Raw genomic sequence first — 15543 nt, forward strand, 5'->3', positions numbered from 1 at the left:
ATACCAAGAACTTAGAAACAGTCCCTGACCCCATCCCCCCTCCCTGCCATGCGGACCCAAAACTGCCCACCACCCCAATTCAGCAGAGTGCTTAAAACCCAATCCCCAAAGTTTTACTTGCATGTACAGGAGCGGGAAGACCGAGGAAGACCATTACTTCCCCCAGCCCCAGAGTCCACAGCCATCAATACGTCCATTGTAGCCATAATGTAGAGGTGGGCCAGACTATGTACCAGGGTATACCTCCCTTATTTGAAGGTGGGTACTCCCTGAAGATCTCATTCTCCTGAGTCCTTACATTCTCCTGCTTCCTTCTGTAATTATTCTGCTTCATCCTGACCTTGTTCAATGTCCTCAGGATCTCCTTCTCTCCCAAGACATAGTCGTCCCCTTTGCGTTCTTCCGGGCCTCCCCGCCGTTCGCCACCCCTCCAGCCAGTCATGTGCCTCCTCCGGCGTTTTGAAAAACCAGGCTTTGCCGTCCGCCACTACACAGAGCTTTGCCGGGAAGAGCATGGAATACGGTAGCTCACGGGCCCTCAGTGCCTTCTTGACCTCGAATAAACTTCTGCAGCGTGCCGAGACCACCGCCGTATAGTCCGGGAAGAAAGATATTACAGAGTTCTGCACTCGTATGGGCGGTGCCACTGGGGCCGTTTGAAGAATGGCGTCTCTGTCTCGAAAGTTGAAGATACGGGCCAGCACCGGCCTTGGAGGGGCTCTGGGTTTTGGCTTGCCAGCCGGCACCCTATGCACCCGTTCCACTGAAAAGAAGGCAGAGAGTCCTTTAGGCTGTAGACGTGATTTTATGAGGTCTTCGATGTAGAGGTCCATAGTGGGGCCCCCTTCCGACTCCGGAATCCCCGTAATTCGGACATTATTACGGTGGAAGCGCCCTTTCTGGTCGTCCAACTTTGCTGCCATATGTTTGTTATCCGCCTCTAATTGCGTCACCTTCTTGATCAGGAGAATCTGTAGAGAGCCGTTGTCACCTGTTCCACCTCTGTAACCCTGGCGGACATTTTCTGAAAGTCTGCTTGTAGGAACATGACATCTGTCGATATGGAGCCCACGGTAGTTTGAACATTGTGAAGGGCCGCCATGATATCTTCTAACGTCCCCTTGGGGCCAGCATCCTCTTCCTTGTCTTTGTTCACTTGCCCTTTACTGTCCGGCAATGGAGGGAAGTCTTTAGTGTAGGCAAACTTATCCAGCTTACTCTGCTGGTTTGCACGGGACCCCTTGCCACTCATTATCTGTTCTGCAGGAGCACCTTTCCTCCTGCTCAGAGTACGTGAGTAGTGTTATGGGGGTGTTCAATAGTTATCAACTGGGAGCTCCCACCCCTGACACCGCTCGTCGCTATTGCGTGTACCTCTGTCCTGCGTCACACCAGTAGTGCCTTGGGGGAGGGGGAGTACAAGGTATCCTCAGTCTTGCTCTGACGCTGTAATTACCACCCCCCCAGTTGCTCCTCCTGTATGCTTTACAGGGCTTCAGTTCGTACCCACCCTATAATTATGTGCTCTCCAGACACTTTTCATAGAGGTTGAGGGCTCGCTATATGTGTCTTCTTATCCACTGCTGTGCTTCTCCCCTATTTGCCCCCTACTGCTCCTGGACTGGGCCTGCCAGCTCCTCGACGAGTGACTGCAATAATAGGGCCTCCAGCTCTGCCAGACCTAGCAAAGCGGTGGTCTTAGGTGCCTCCCCGGGTGCCCTATGTGTTTGCCAGCGCACTAAGCACTGCCGCTGCGTAGATCACTGCTGCTGCATCCGCCCCGCTGCAAAATGGTGGCTCCTCCCCCTCAATTCTGCCAGACCTTCATGCCTGTTAGTGGTCTCAGCCCCGGACGACGTATGGGGATTTCAACGTTTGTTGTCCGCAGGTCTGGAGTCAGCAGGCAGCGCTTCCACTATTTCCGCCTGCCGATGATATTTACGCCGTGACTTGCCTTCTCCGCATCGGCCCTCGCAGCCGATCGTGTTGCAGTCATTTGGGCCGGCTTATGCAATTTAGTCCCCGGCTTCCGCCCGCTGCACAGGCCACAATCCTCTGCTTTCCGCAACTCGCGTTACCCGGCCTGGACTGTCACCAGCGCCGGATCGCTTCGTTCCGCTCCACCTCTGGCATCAAAAAGCAGACCCCGGGTACAATTTGTGAAACGGATCACTAGTCTGATTTCAGGGGAGACGATCTCACCCTCGGAGCCCTTTTAGGCTGCGGCCATTTCACTTGGCTGCTAGCCACGCCCCGACGGTTTGTTTTTTAATGACATGTTATTCTCCAAGAACTCGGAAAGAAGACTTTAGATACTTTAAGATTCTTCCTACTCACACACTGTATTCCATTAACTTATGACACATTTAGTTGTTCATGTATCTACTTTTGTTCTTACACCTTCAACGACATTATGTCAGAAGGGGTACATTTCTCAGGTTGAGGAATAGTGCTAGGATGGGGATATTACATGATGTTTTATTATGCTGAAATGTGATTTGTTGTTTCATTGATACATTTGCTCACCTCATGCTTACAATGCAATTTTGATTGCTTTCTATTGTGATGAAATTTGCTGTGCAAACCCTTGAATTTGGGTGTGAGCCAGTCACTCTACTACCGCACGGCCCGCGTGTGCCCGAATTCTGCTACCGGTGCCTGCTTGGCCCTCTTGCTGCCGCCTCTCCTTAGGGCCCCTGCTCTCCAGGCTTGCCCTCCCTCTCTCCAGGCTTGCCCTCCCTCTCTCCAGGCTTGCCCTCCCTCTCCCCCGCTCCGCTTTCCCGCTCTTTCCAACCCACCCCCTCTGCTCCCCGCCACTGCTCTCCTGCGGCCCGCCCCTTCTCCTGTCTCCCGCCCCCCATTTGCCGCCCGCTCCCGCCTCCCAGCTGCTCCTCCCTCCCACTTGGCCATAAATGGCGGGGACCGCGCGGCAGTGAGCTGAGACCCTTGACCCGGTCACTCTACTACCGCACCTCCCCCGTGTGCCCGGATTCTGCTGCGGCTGCCTGCTTGGCCCTCTTGCTGCCGCCTCTCGTTAGGGCCCCTGCTCTCCAGGCTTGCCCTTGCTCCCCAGACTTGCCCAGGTTTGCCCTCGCTCTCCAGGCTTGCCCAGGCTTGTCCTCACTCTCCCCTGCTCTGCTTTCCCGCTCTTTCCAACCCCCCCTCTGCTCCCCGCCGCTGCTCTCCTGCAGCCCCGCCCCCTTCTCCTGTCTCCCGCTCCCCATTCGCCGCCCCGCTCCCGCCTCCCAGCTGCTCCTCCCTCCCACTACACCATTAATGGCGGGGACAGCGCGTACGCACAGAGGGCGCACCGATTGCGTGCCGAAGGCGCGCCAAAGGCAAGCCCATCTACGCCCGTCCGCGCCTGGAACGCGCCCAGCGCCAGAACCCCTGGACCCCGCCAGAGCCAGCCAGCCCGACTGAGCTACAACGCCGCCACCCTCCATGCATTCAACACCGGCTGACATCCAGCCTGCTACCAAGCCACCCCGAAACGCACCCACGGAGCCTTCACCTGCCACGGCTGCTACTTCACCTGCACTCGGTCCTGCACCGCGCCAGCCAAAACAGCCGCCAACAACAAACACCTCAAGTGCATCCTGCTCAACACCCGCTCCATCCACAGGCACACCGTCGAACTATGGGACCTCCTGGACAAAATGGCACCAGACGTTGCCTTCTTCACGGAAACCTGGATGAACGCCTCCTCAGCCCCCGACATTGCCATTACCATCCCGGACGGCTACAAGATCATCCGGAGGGACCGCGTCAACCAGACCTGAGGAGGCATCGCCATCGTCCACAGAAACACTATCCGCATCACGACCAACACCAACGACACCCTCGCAACCGCAGAGCACCTGCACTTGCAGATTAACACCGACCGCAAGACCACCCTCAGAGGAAGCCTCATCTACAGACCCCCGGGACCACGCTTACACTTCAGCGAGGCCATCGTAGACTTCATCAGCCCAATCGCCCTCGCCTCCCCCGACTACATCCTCCTAGGAGACCTCAAATTCCACCTGGAGAACGACCAGGACAACAACACCACCGCCCTACCAGACAACCTCGGATTCAAGCAACTGGTCAACACCCCCACCCATTGCGCTGGCCACACGCTCGACCCTGTCTTCTCCTCCAGCAACCACATCTCCTTCAGCCACACCACCGAGCTCTACTGGACCGACCACAGCTGCGTACACTTCAACTTCAGGAAAACAACGACCCACCACCGCCCTCAACAAACCCCCCGAAAAATGGTGGAGCAAGATCACCACAGACCAACTCACCACCTCTTTGCGCCTAAACCCTCCCACCAACACCATGGACCCTAACAAAGGAGCCCACAACCTCACACAGTGGATCGCCAACTGCGCCGACACCCTTGCTCCACTGAAAATCCCTCCCAGCAACCTCAACAGCAAGAAAGCCGCGTGGTTCACCAACGATCTCAAAGACTCCAAGAAATCCTCCCGTGACCTCGAGAAAACCTGGCGCCACAACCAGTCAACGGACAACATGACAGCCCTCAAGAACGTCACCCGCAAACACCACCAGCTGATCCGCACCACTAAAAGGTCATCATTCAGAGAGCGACTGGACAACAACACCCACAACAGCAAGGAACTCTTAAACGTCGTGAAAGAGCTCTCCAACCCCAACGGCAGCAACAACGACATCACGCCTTCTCAAGACCTCTGTAACTCTCTGGCCACCTTTTTTCACTGTAAGATCGTCGACATACACGACAGCTTCGGCGCTCAGAACACGTACCCCACCACCGTACCTACACCCCCCACCGCCACCATGTGCGCCTGGACTCAGGTCAGCACGGAAGATACCACCGACACGATGAACACCATCCACTCGGGCTCCCCAGCCGATCCCTGCCCACACCACATCTTCAACAAAGCCGACTCCATCATTGCACCCAAACTTCGGGACATAATCAACAACTCCTTCATATCTGCCACCTTCCCGGAGAGCTGGAAGCACGCAGAGATCAGCTCCCTCCGGAAGAAACCCACCGCAGACCCCTCAGACCTCAAGAACTTCCGCCCCATCTCGCTCCTCCCCTTCCCTGCAAAAGTCAGAGAAAACCGTCAAACAGCTGACAGCCTTCCTGGAGACGAACGGCTCCCTCGACCCATCGCAGTCCGGATTCCGAGTGAACCACAGCACCGAGACCGCCCTCATCGCGGCTCGACCTTTGGCTGCGTTCGACATGGTCTGCCACTGCACCCTGACAACCTGCCTCCGCCACGCCGGGATCCAAGGAAAGGCCCTGGAATGGATCACCTCCTTACTCTCCGACAGAACCCAAAGAGTCAGTCTCCCGCCCTTCCTCGCAGAAGCCACCAAGATCATCTGCGGCATACCTCAAGGCTCCTTGCTCAGCCCTACCCTCTTCAACATCTACATGAGCCCCCTTGCAGCCATCGTACGCAAGCACAACCTCAACATCATCTCCTATGCCGATGATACCCAACTGATCCTCTCCCTCACCAACGACCCCACCTCCGCCAGAGCCAGCTTCCAGGACGGAATGAAAGACATTGCAGACTGGATGAAGCTCAGCCGCCTGAAACTGAACTCAGACAAGACGGAAGTCCTAATCCTCAGCCCATCCATCTCCGCCTGGGAAGACTCCTAGTGGCCCCCTGCTCTGGGCCCCCCACCCAAGCCCATGGACCACGCACGCAACCTGGACTTCATCCTTGACTCCTCCCTCACGATGGCCAAGCAAGTTAACGCCGTTACCTCCTCCTGCTTCAACACTCTCCGCATGCTCCGTAAGATCTTCCTCTGAATCCCCACTGGAACCAGGAAAACGGTCACCCAGGCCCTCGTCACCAGCCGTCTGGACTACGGAAATGCCCTCTACGCTGAGACCACCGCCAAACTACAGAAAAGGCTCCAGCGCATCCAGAACGCCGCAGCACGACTCGTCTTGGACATCCCCCGACACAGCCGCATCTCCGCCCACCTGAGGGACCTGCACTGGCTCCCCGTCAGCAAAAGGATCACGTTCAGACTCCTCACCCACAAGGCTCTCCACGACTTGGGCCCCGAATACCTCAACAACCGCCTCACGTTCTACACGCCAACTCGCCAGCTCTGCTCCGCCAGCCTCGCCCTCGCCACCGTCCCACGGATCCGCAGAACCACCAGCGGAGGAAGATCCTTCACCTACCTGGCGGCCAAGACCTGGAACACCCTCCCCACCCACCCACGACTCACCCAGGACCATGTCTCCTCTTCAGGAAGCAACTCAAGACCTGGCTTTTCGAGCAGTAGCAGCCCCCAGCACCTTGAGACCCTAGCGGGTGTGTTGCGTGCTTTACAAATACTTTTGATTGATTGATTGATCTTTTTGGGTCTTTACCAGGTAAACCTGTCCATTTGTCTATTTATTTGCTGCACATTTTGGACTTCAGTTAATTTAGGAAAAAAATCTGAAAAATAGTCAACCTCAAATTCTTTTTGAATTCCTTCCTTATTGATTGTATTTTGAAATGCGGCTGTGAATCTTATCATTAGTGCACATTACCGTATTCATTCTTGAGGACCCGTCCCGACCCAAGCAATGTTTGCTACGACTATTTAGAATATTATCTAAGAGATAGTGCCCATAGTAGCACAACTGTTAAAAAAACACTCTGCATAAAATTATGGTATACTGATAGTCACTCTTATTACAGAGCTCTTAGATGAATTGCCACCTTAAGGTTTGTAAAAATATTGCAATAACATGCAAAATGATAACACTAATAAAAAAATATCAATGGGAGGAAAATCATAACAATGTAAAAATAATGATAATGTGAAAACAATAAACATCTCTGTTTAGGATTCCAAAGGAAGAAAACTGCAAATGTGGAGCGCATCTTCAGTACAGCAGCACAGGCAGGTCAACATAGCAGACATTTAAAAAATATATGCACCTGGAATCTTTCTCGGAAGAGTTTTTCTTCTTTTTCCCTTTTCTTGTTCTTGGATTTCAAGACAGTCCTTAAAAAACAAAATCAAATTACGCTTAGTATGTTTATGTGATATTATGTATATAATAGGAAACCAGTAGAGAGAACATGCAAGTCTTGAAAGCAGCGTGGATCTATAGGATGAGTTTTTAATCAAAGGATGGATGTAATTTATAAAACCAATAGAATGTGTGCGACTACAGACAGGTGTAACTTTCAGAAAAAATCTACTGTCAGCAAACAACATGCAAATGTATGACGGTTTCGTGGCTTTTGGTGAGCCCTGTTCACCTATTGGTTTATCCATGCCCTCTTTAGGCACTGGCTCTTTCGGGTTTCCAAGGAACTGTGGGAACAGCTGATGACATATCGCACATGCTCAGCAATGAAAGTAGTGATACTTCGGAGACCAGCTACAGTGCCCCCACCAACAACCCCCTCCATCCGCCGCTTTTCGTCCTCCCCCAGAGTGTGTGCGTGATGAGGCACAGTGACGCACTGCCGCATACGTAGGGAAACGCGCAAGCAGCATTCGTGGTGCTCGTCACCAGAGCATCATTCCATCAGCTCTCCGGCAGCATCTGTGGTTATACATAGCCTCCACTCTATGAAAGCAGAGGCAGCCTGAATTCCAGTAGGTCTGCACTTCGATTTAGCACAGCAGTGTCAGGCAGGGACCACTCATAAGGGCTCCTTCTGCAGACACTTCATGCCAATACTGACAGGAACAGTGTTGGCGACCCCAACCCCCTCTCTGGTTTATGTGACTGATGAATTAGTGTCAGTCACTCAGTGTCAGTGTTGGCTGATGGTCGACACCAACACCTACTTTTTGCCTCCGGCACTTAGTCGCAGCTGAGATAGATTCACTGAGAATATTCATTCAACCCATCACAAAGTGGCACAAGCGGCACTGCTGTGATCTCATCTTTCTGCACTTTACAGAGAACTGCAGCGTGGAAACGTTTAGTGTAGAGGCAGAAATTGGGACTTGTTGCACGCAGGAGAAGGCTAGCCCTAGAAGCAAGCATTGGCAATGCAGACAGGTCTGGCTTATAACTCCAACTACCTGTGAATGGTGAGTTTAGGCATTTAGTTCACAATCACACATACACTGTCAATTATTCTTGCAGTCATGCATCCATTCGTCCACCAACTGATCCAACCACACACACAGGCAAAATGAAAGAATAAAAGTAAAAAAAATGTCATCTAAGCGTAGAAGGCAAATGCATGCAACACAATATAACATTAAAATACAGCAGCAGGTGGCCACCTTGCAATGGTATTTTTTACAGTTCATAATAGTTTTAAAGTTCCAACATGGCCACGAATCTACTTTAACATATAGTCTTCACATAAATACGTGAGGCTTACTACCATTGCCATAACTTTCCATAACAAACAGACCCAACCTATGGCATTCAATAGCTTTTCAGAATGAACCAATCAGGCAATAACCTATATCACTCACTTGCCATCATGAAAAAAATGACACAATCAGGCCTATAATAATGCACCTAAACATTTCCACAAGGCACCTACAAAACAACGTGGTGGCATCATCCCACTGCTCTCAGAGCAGTGTAAAATAAAAATAAAGTTCTGAGCTCCTGTGATATCGGGGACAAGGAGTGGTTGCTGCACTCTAAAGTGCGCATGGCTGTTTGGCCGGCACTCTTGGCCCGGCCAAACAGTCATGCTCGCTTTGCATGTTCCCCACCAGGCTGCAAGGCATAGCCTGGTGGGGAACATGCACAGGCTCCCTGTGCCCGTCTGAGCACCAAACCACAGCGCTAAGATCAATCACAGTGCTGCATTGCAGCATTGTGATTGTCTTAGGGGAGCCTGGGAGTTTTCTGCTTCCTGTTCACACAGAAGCCAGTAAGAGGACGGAGGATAGACCACGTGGGACAGACTGCATGCTGAGATTTTTTTCCCAATTCCTCATCACCCCCCATTCTGTATCTGCCGTCACGGACAACTCAATCTTAAAAAAATAAATATACAACATTTAATGTTAGCTAAATATTAACCCATTTAAGTGGGTATAACTAGGATGACCCCACTGCAAATTCTCTATCCAACAATTAGTCAGAAAGGTGACAAACCCCTTGCCTACTGTGGTAACACACGATAGTCCATGCCACAATATATTAATAGTAAATGTCATTGCACATAAAAACATTACATGAAAGTCCATTTAACAAGACTCCAGGTGTTTAAAACTCTAAACTGAATGCATCCAGTTCCATATCATCCAGACTTCTTAGTTTGAACTTCTGGATATACATATTGTCCAACAGTCAATTAAAACACTACATATTTCTTCTATATGGTATAGCAACTGTGAGAAATTATGGTTTATGGTTCAGGGGGGTGAAAACCCTATTCGAGCAACAGCCACAATCCTCATCATGGTGAACCACAAAGGTCACTGTTGGCCATGGCACTTTTTGGCAGGTTTATCTCCAGACATTTTGCCCTCTGTCCCCTATTTTTCTGATCCTCTTTTTGTTGGCTTTAGGACTCTGGGCACTTTACTACTGCAAAACCATGATAAAGTGCATATGCGGTCTATGTAAACTGTATATGTGATTGGCTTATCCATTATTGGCATTGATTTACTGGTAAGACCCTAATAAAGTGCACAGTGTGTGCCCAGGGCCTGTAAATCATATTCTTCTAGTGGGCCTGAAACACTGGTTGTGCCACTATCAAGAGTAGCCCTGAAAACATGTCTGAGGCCTAGCTCTGCAGTGTCTGTGATTGCAGTTTTAAACTGCCATGTCGACCTGGCAAGTGCACCTACTTCCCAGGCCCTAATCTTCCCTTTTTTGTATGGGCAGGGTACAGTGTATTTGAAAGGTAGGACACATACTGGTGTGTTGTACACGTCCTGATAGTGAAATACAGCCCATTTCCCCATGAGGACGACTGATGGCTAAATGGAGTGGATGCTCTCAATGGGAATCTCACTCTGGCAAACTCAGTAAAATCATTAGGAATCACCCTAGACCCAAAACTCGACACATCAAAAACTCCGCCAAGAGTGCCTTCCTCAATCTGAAGCTATTCAACAAAATTGAACCATTCATCCCAACCAAAGTTCTCAAACAAGCCACCCAAGCAGTAGTACTATCCAGACTTGACTATGGGAATGCAATCCTCACTAGTACAACAAAACCCCACCTAGCTCCCCTCAAAACTACACTTAATGCAACAGACAAAATGGTCACTGGAATGAAGAAATACGATCACATTTCACCAGCACTCAGAGAACTAAAGTGGCTCCCAGTCGAACTATGTGCCAGCTTCAGAACTGCCTGGCTCAGGCACAAAGACCTACATACAGGCAAACCTGACTACCTGGCTGCGAAACTCAGGAGGGCTGGTCAGACTAGAAACCTCAGGAGCTCCAATACCCTATTTCTCATCCCTACAAAAAAAAGCCAACAAAAAAATGCTGCACGATCCTTCGGGGGAAACACGCCAAAAATCTGGAACTCAATTCCAGCAGATAACAGAACTATAGTGTCCTTCACAAAATTAAAAAAAACACATAAAAGTCCTCTTCCTTCGCCGCCCCAACTTAAACCTCTACTCGACGTTGCTTCTTCAGATTTTATCATCACAGAGATCTACCTTCTACCTGCTCCCTGACCATCTCCTGAACCTCCCCACCCCAAGAGTTCATCCCAAGACAAAGTGCACTAATCGAGGTTATTGCAGGTCACACATACTACCTCAATACCGCACAGCAAACTAGGACTTCCCTATCCTATATCTATAACTCTGCTCTCTAACCTCCTCCAGTTCCTCTGCCTCACCCTTAAAGGTTCACCCCAAGAGAAAGTGCACCAATAGATGTTACCTCAGGACTCACATACTACCTCTATACTGCAAAGTACTCTTGGACCTCCGAACCTATAGGTATTTCGCTGCTCTACTTTATGACTCTTGCGAAAAATTGCTGTGGTCCAACCCAAGACAACGTGCACTAATCAAGACTAATCTCAGGACTCACGGACTACCTCAATACTGCACAGCACACTTGGACTTCCGAACCAATATGTATAACAAGATTACAGGCTCTATTATATGACTCTTGCGAATAAAAACTGCTGTAAAGCGCTTCAATACCCTCGGGTCCAGCCAGCGCTATATAAAACTCCTCAAATAAAAAAATAATTTCGTTTTTTGACTATTGTAAGGCCTGTCGGTTATCATTGGAGCTGCCATGTAACATTTAAAAGCGCAACTTTCAATTGGGAAATGTGGGCTCCCAGAGTTCAGAATTTAAAAATACATATTTTAGTGAAGTTGGTTTTAAATTGTGAGTTTGAAAATGCCACTTTTAGAAAGTGGGACTTTTCTTGCTTAACCATCCTGTGCCTCTGCTTGCCTGTGGAATCAACTTGTGGTTTAAACCAACAGGAGTGGGTTTGTGCATTCACTCTAGACAGTCACACAAAGGGTGCTAAGATGTGTTCTGCACAGCCTGATGGACCATTACAAGACTCATGGGTCCTCCTGAGCTAGAGTTGTGGGAGAACTTCTCACTGACACCTAAATAGGGCTGGGCCTGTACTTTCACAATGCTGTCTCCACACCCCTGGAGTGTGTCTGGAGCCAAGGTAGAGCAAGGTAGGAACTTGTAAACAACAAAGACTTTTCTTTGAAGTATGCCTTTCTTCAAAGGCTAAAAGGGGTGTACGTATTGGACCTAAAACCCCAGACTTTTAAAACACTTCTAGATCAAGAGGAGACTTTGCCAATGAGAAGAGCTTATAAGGAGGAGTACTGCCCCTTTGCTGTGTGTTGCTTTGCCGGGTTGGCCTGCAGTTGCTGCTTCTGCTTTGGTGAGGAAAAGGACCGGAAGTTTCAGGACCATCAAAGACTTCATCTGCAGCATCAATGAATTCCACTGCTGGGAGTTTTGACCTGCCTCGTGGTGCCAATTCCAGTTCGGGCCCTTAGAGGTTGTTGTGCTGCTTGAAACTATCAAAATTGCTTCATCACCCTTCCAACGCCTGTTTTCCCAACGCAGCACCGCCATGCAGGAAAAGTTTCCAGGAACAGCCGCAATGTGGCCTAAGAAATCGACGCAGCACCTTCCCGCAGCCAAAGAAACCGCCGCAACCAGAGTTCAGCACGCCATAGGTTCGAAACCATCATACGGCTCTGACGTAGGCTGTGCTGTGCGACTGAAAGAATCACTGCATCATTGATTTGCGGCTGAAGAAATCAATGCACCGCCTGTTTTGCCACCGCCGCATTGACCTTCAGTACATCCAGACTTCCACATTTTCTAACACATCACCCGCAGACCAGAACCATCTGGGAATTTGATGCAATGCTTCCCCTTACAGTCCGGATTCGACACAGCAGTTTTCCTGCGTGCAGCAGAACAGATGCATCACCTCCCCAGGGACTCAAAACCCACACATCACTATGTTTTCTGATGCGTCCGTCCTCTGTGGCTGTTAATATGTGGATTTTGAAGCATCTAAAGGTAACATTGTGTAAAATCACTGCATCCATAGAGTTCTATGGACAGAATTGCTAACACGTAGTGTATGCTAGATTAATTTCGTTTTGGTCTTGTTTGGTTTAGACAAAGATACTTTACTTTTCTAAACTGGTGTGGTGTTCATTTGTGGTGTTTTCACTGTGTGTGGTATGTACACATACTTTACACATTTCCTCTGAGTTAGGACTGGCTGTTCATGCCAAGCTACCAAGGGGGGTGAACAGCGATTATCGTGGAGTTTAATCCCCTTACCCTGACTAGAAGGAAGGTTCCGTAATCAGACAGGGTGCATACCATTGACAACTAGAGACCCCCATTTGTAACAGTCACTAAAATTAAGTCTTGTTTAAACCTGTGGAAGCTTGGCACAACAACAGTAAGGTGTAACTTAGAGGCAAAGTGTACATTATTTATGCAGCACACAAACAGTAATAAAGTGAAAATAGAAGAAAAATCTCGCACCAATCTATAAAAACAGATTCAATTAAAAAAAAGATATCAGAACAACACAAAATCCAATCAGTAGAACTGGAGCGATCGAATATCAAAATCTTAGGAAAAAGTAGAATCAACAAGCGCAAAGCTCCAACTGTGGTTATATGGCCGTGCCGGACGAGGACAAAGTCTCACGTTTAAGCCAGGTACAGGATCCAGTTGGGCCCACTGGATAGTGCCCCTGGTTTACCCCTCTGGAAGCTGACTTTCATTGCAGAAAAGGCTGTAGAGAGCGCCCTAGCCTGCCTGACCATAATGATGGCTCCTGGTGCAGTATTAATTCAACCCCAACGAATTGATGAGGCATACCCCAAAGGGTGAGTTTCCAGTTGCAGGTGAGATGAGTACCGCTGGGCAATGGCCATGCCGTACAGTGGATATGAATATGACACCACCTGGAGTGGACATATACCAGACCCTGCGCATTTACCCCACCCTCCACCCTTATCTGGCTCACCCATCATGACACTGAATCTGTGACTCTAACCACCTGCAGTGGAGACCTAGCATTCTGACTGATGCCCAGTGGAGCCATCTTGTTAGCTATTGAGGAGATGGGCTGTGGCTTTCCCCCTCGGCCCTCACCTACCCAGCTGGACATTGGACAGACTTTCCTTTCCCTCTCCGCCGTATCTCCCTCCTCGTTACCCTTTTAAATCGCCCCCCTTCCATTCTACATGCCATTAACCAACAGATGTAACTTGTAACGGATGTAACGTTTGTAATAATGTGTAACCTGCAATGGATGTAACTTTAAAAAAAATGTGTAACCTCATGTAAAGCGCTCTGATACCTCCGGGTCTAGCCTGCTCTATATAAAACTCAATAAATCAATAAAAAATGAGTAAATAAAAATAAAATACTTGGGTTGAGATGCAAGGTCCTGCGTGGAGTTGAGATGGTTCCGATGGGGCTACCGATTGGGAGCTCTGAGATGCTGTGTCTAGTTACATTGCTTCGGTTCCGATGAGGCAGCCTGTCAAGAGCTGTGAAGTGCTGCAGTGAGAGGTCCTGCCTTGATATGCGCTGCATTGCCTCAGTTCCGATGGGGCCACAGATCAGGAGCTGCAAGGTCCTGTGCTGCAAGGTCCTGCATCAAGTTGTTTTGCGCTGGGTCAGTTCCAAGATAAAACTCAGTTGGTAAAGGAGGAGCACACTCTGATGCCAGGGCCTTTTGGGTACATCTTGCGGATCAGGCCTCACTCCAGCAGAAGCCAGCAGCTAGGAACAGGCAGGTCCAGTTGGGGCTTGCCAGATGCAAGACAGATCTCTGGAGCTTTATGTATTACTGTAGCTAACCCAGGAGGCTGCCAGCTTATCCCTTTGAGTCACTCTGGTCTGCTTCCTTCCTCAGGCAGCAGGGTAATCCTTTCTGCAGCAACACAGCAGTGCAGTTATTCTTCTGACTCTTGCACAGGTTCAGAAGTGGTTCATGACATCCAATATTTATGCCTGGTGCCAGCCTTTGATGTGAGGGGATGCCCTGTAGAAGCCCCACCTCTGGTTCTGGAAAGTTCTTCTCTTCACCTGTCAAGGCTCTAAGTAGTCTAGGGCGAATATAGACTAATGGCAAGTTTCTTTGTGTGTGCTAGAGGCAGCAAACTCTATTCCCCCTTTGTCTCTCTGTCTGGAAGGACTACACAAACACGGACAGCTAAGCTAATCCCATTTATGTGGCCGAGGATACTCACAGATGGCACACATGGTTAAGACAAGAAGATAGCATTTTTTTAATGTGAAATTTTCAGATTTGTGACCCAAGTACCACTTAACTATTAAAGAGGGTTTTAGATAGCAGTTCACTTGAGTGCAAACATATTTCTGTCAATCAATCAGCATTTATAGAGCACGGCACTGTCACCCCAGGGTTATCTGGGTGCTGGGGTACGAGGTCTCAGTCTGAAAGCCAGACCCTGAGGAAACAGTGGGAAGAGGGAAGAACAAGCAGAACATGACAAAACAAAGGGCAGAAAACCAAGCAGAAAAGGCAAAACAGAGGGCAGAAAAATGAGCGGAGAAGGCAAAACCCAGCAGAAAAAGCAAAATAGAGGGCAGAAAAATTAGCAGAAAATGCAAAACCGAGGAAAGAAAAGGCAAAACAGAGGTTAGAAAAAGAGCATTGGAGGCACAAACAGAGGGCAGCACATATACAGGAGCAAAGGATAGTGGACTGAGGGCAAGCTGCACAGGAGAATTGTTGCAGGGGGCAGCTGGCATGAGGACTTGCTCAATGGGGTCACCATACGGCCACCATTAAATAGGTCATGGGCCGGGTGGCGAGAGTAGGGAAATGGCAGGAAGAGGGAAGAAATTAACAGAAAAAGGCAAAATGGAGGTCTAAAAAATGAGCAAAACAGAGCACGAAACTAGCAGAGAAGGCACAAACAGAGAGCAGAAAAACTACTGAGCAGAAATAAAACAGAGGGCATAAAAAACTAGCATAAAAGGCAAAACTGAGGGCAGAAAAGTAAGCAGAAAAGGCAAAATAGAGGGCAGAAAAATGAGCAGAAAAGGCAAATGGGGCAAGAAATG

The 15543-nt window shown here is 49.4% G+C and overlaps 1 protein-coding gene across 3 annotated transcripts in view; it reads right to left on the bottom strand.

The window, feature by feature from the left end:
* The window catches only part of FYB2 (FYN binding protein 2), a 494151-nt gene that overhangs the window by 35717 nt on the left and 442891 nt on the right, over positions 1 to 15543 (bottom strand). For all 3 annotated transcript variants that reach the window (XR_015307520.1, XR_015307527.1, XM_086952746.1), the window contains one exon: positions 6948 to 7014. Coding sequence is in view for 1 of the 3 variants with exons in the window: in XM_086952746.1 (XP_086808872.1) it covers positions 6948 to 7014 (67 nt within the window). In the remaining 2 variants the exon portion in view is untranslated. The remainder of the gene's footprint in view (positions 1 to 6947; positions 7015 to 15543) is intronic.

Source organism: Lissotriton vulgaris, chromosome 1_1 (assembly GCF_964263255.1).
Source record: "Lissotriton vulgaris chromosome 1_1, aLisVul1.2, whole genome shotgun sequence".
NCBI lineage: Eukaryota > Metazoa > Chordata > Amphibia > Caudata > Salamandridae > Lissotriton > Lissotriton vulgaris.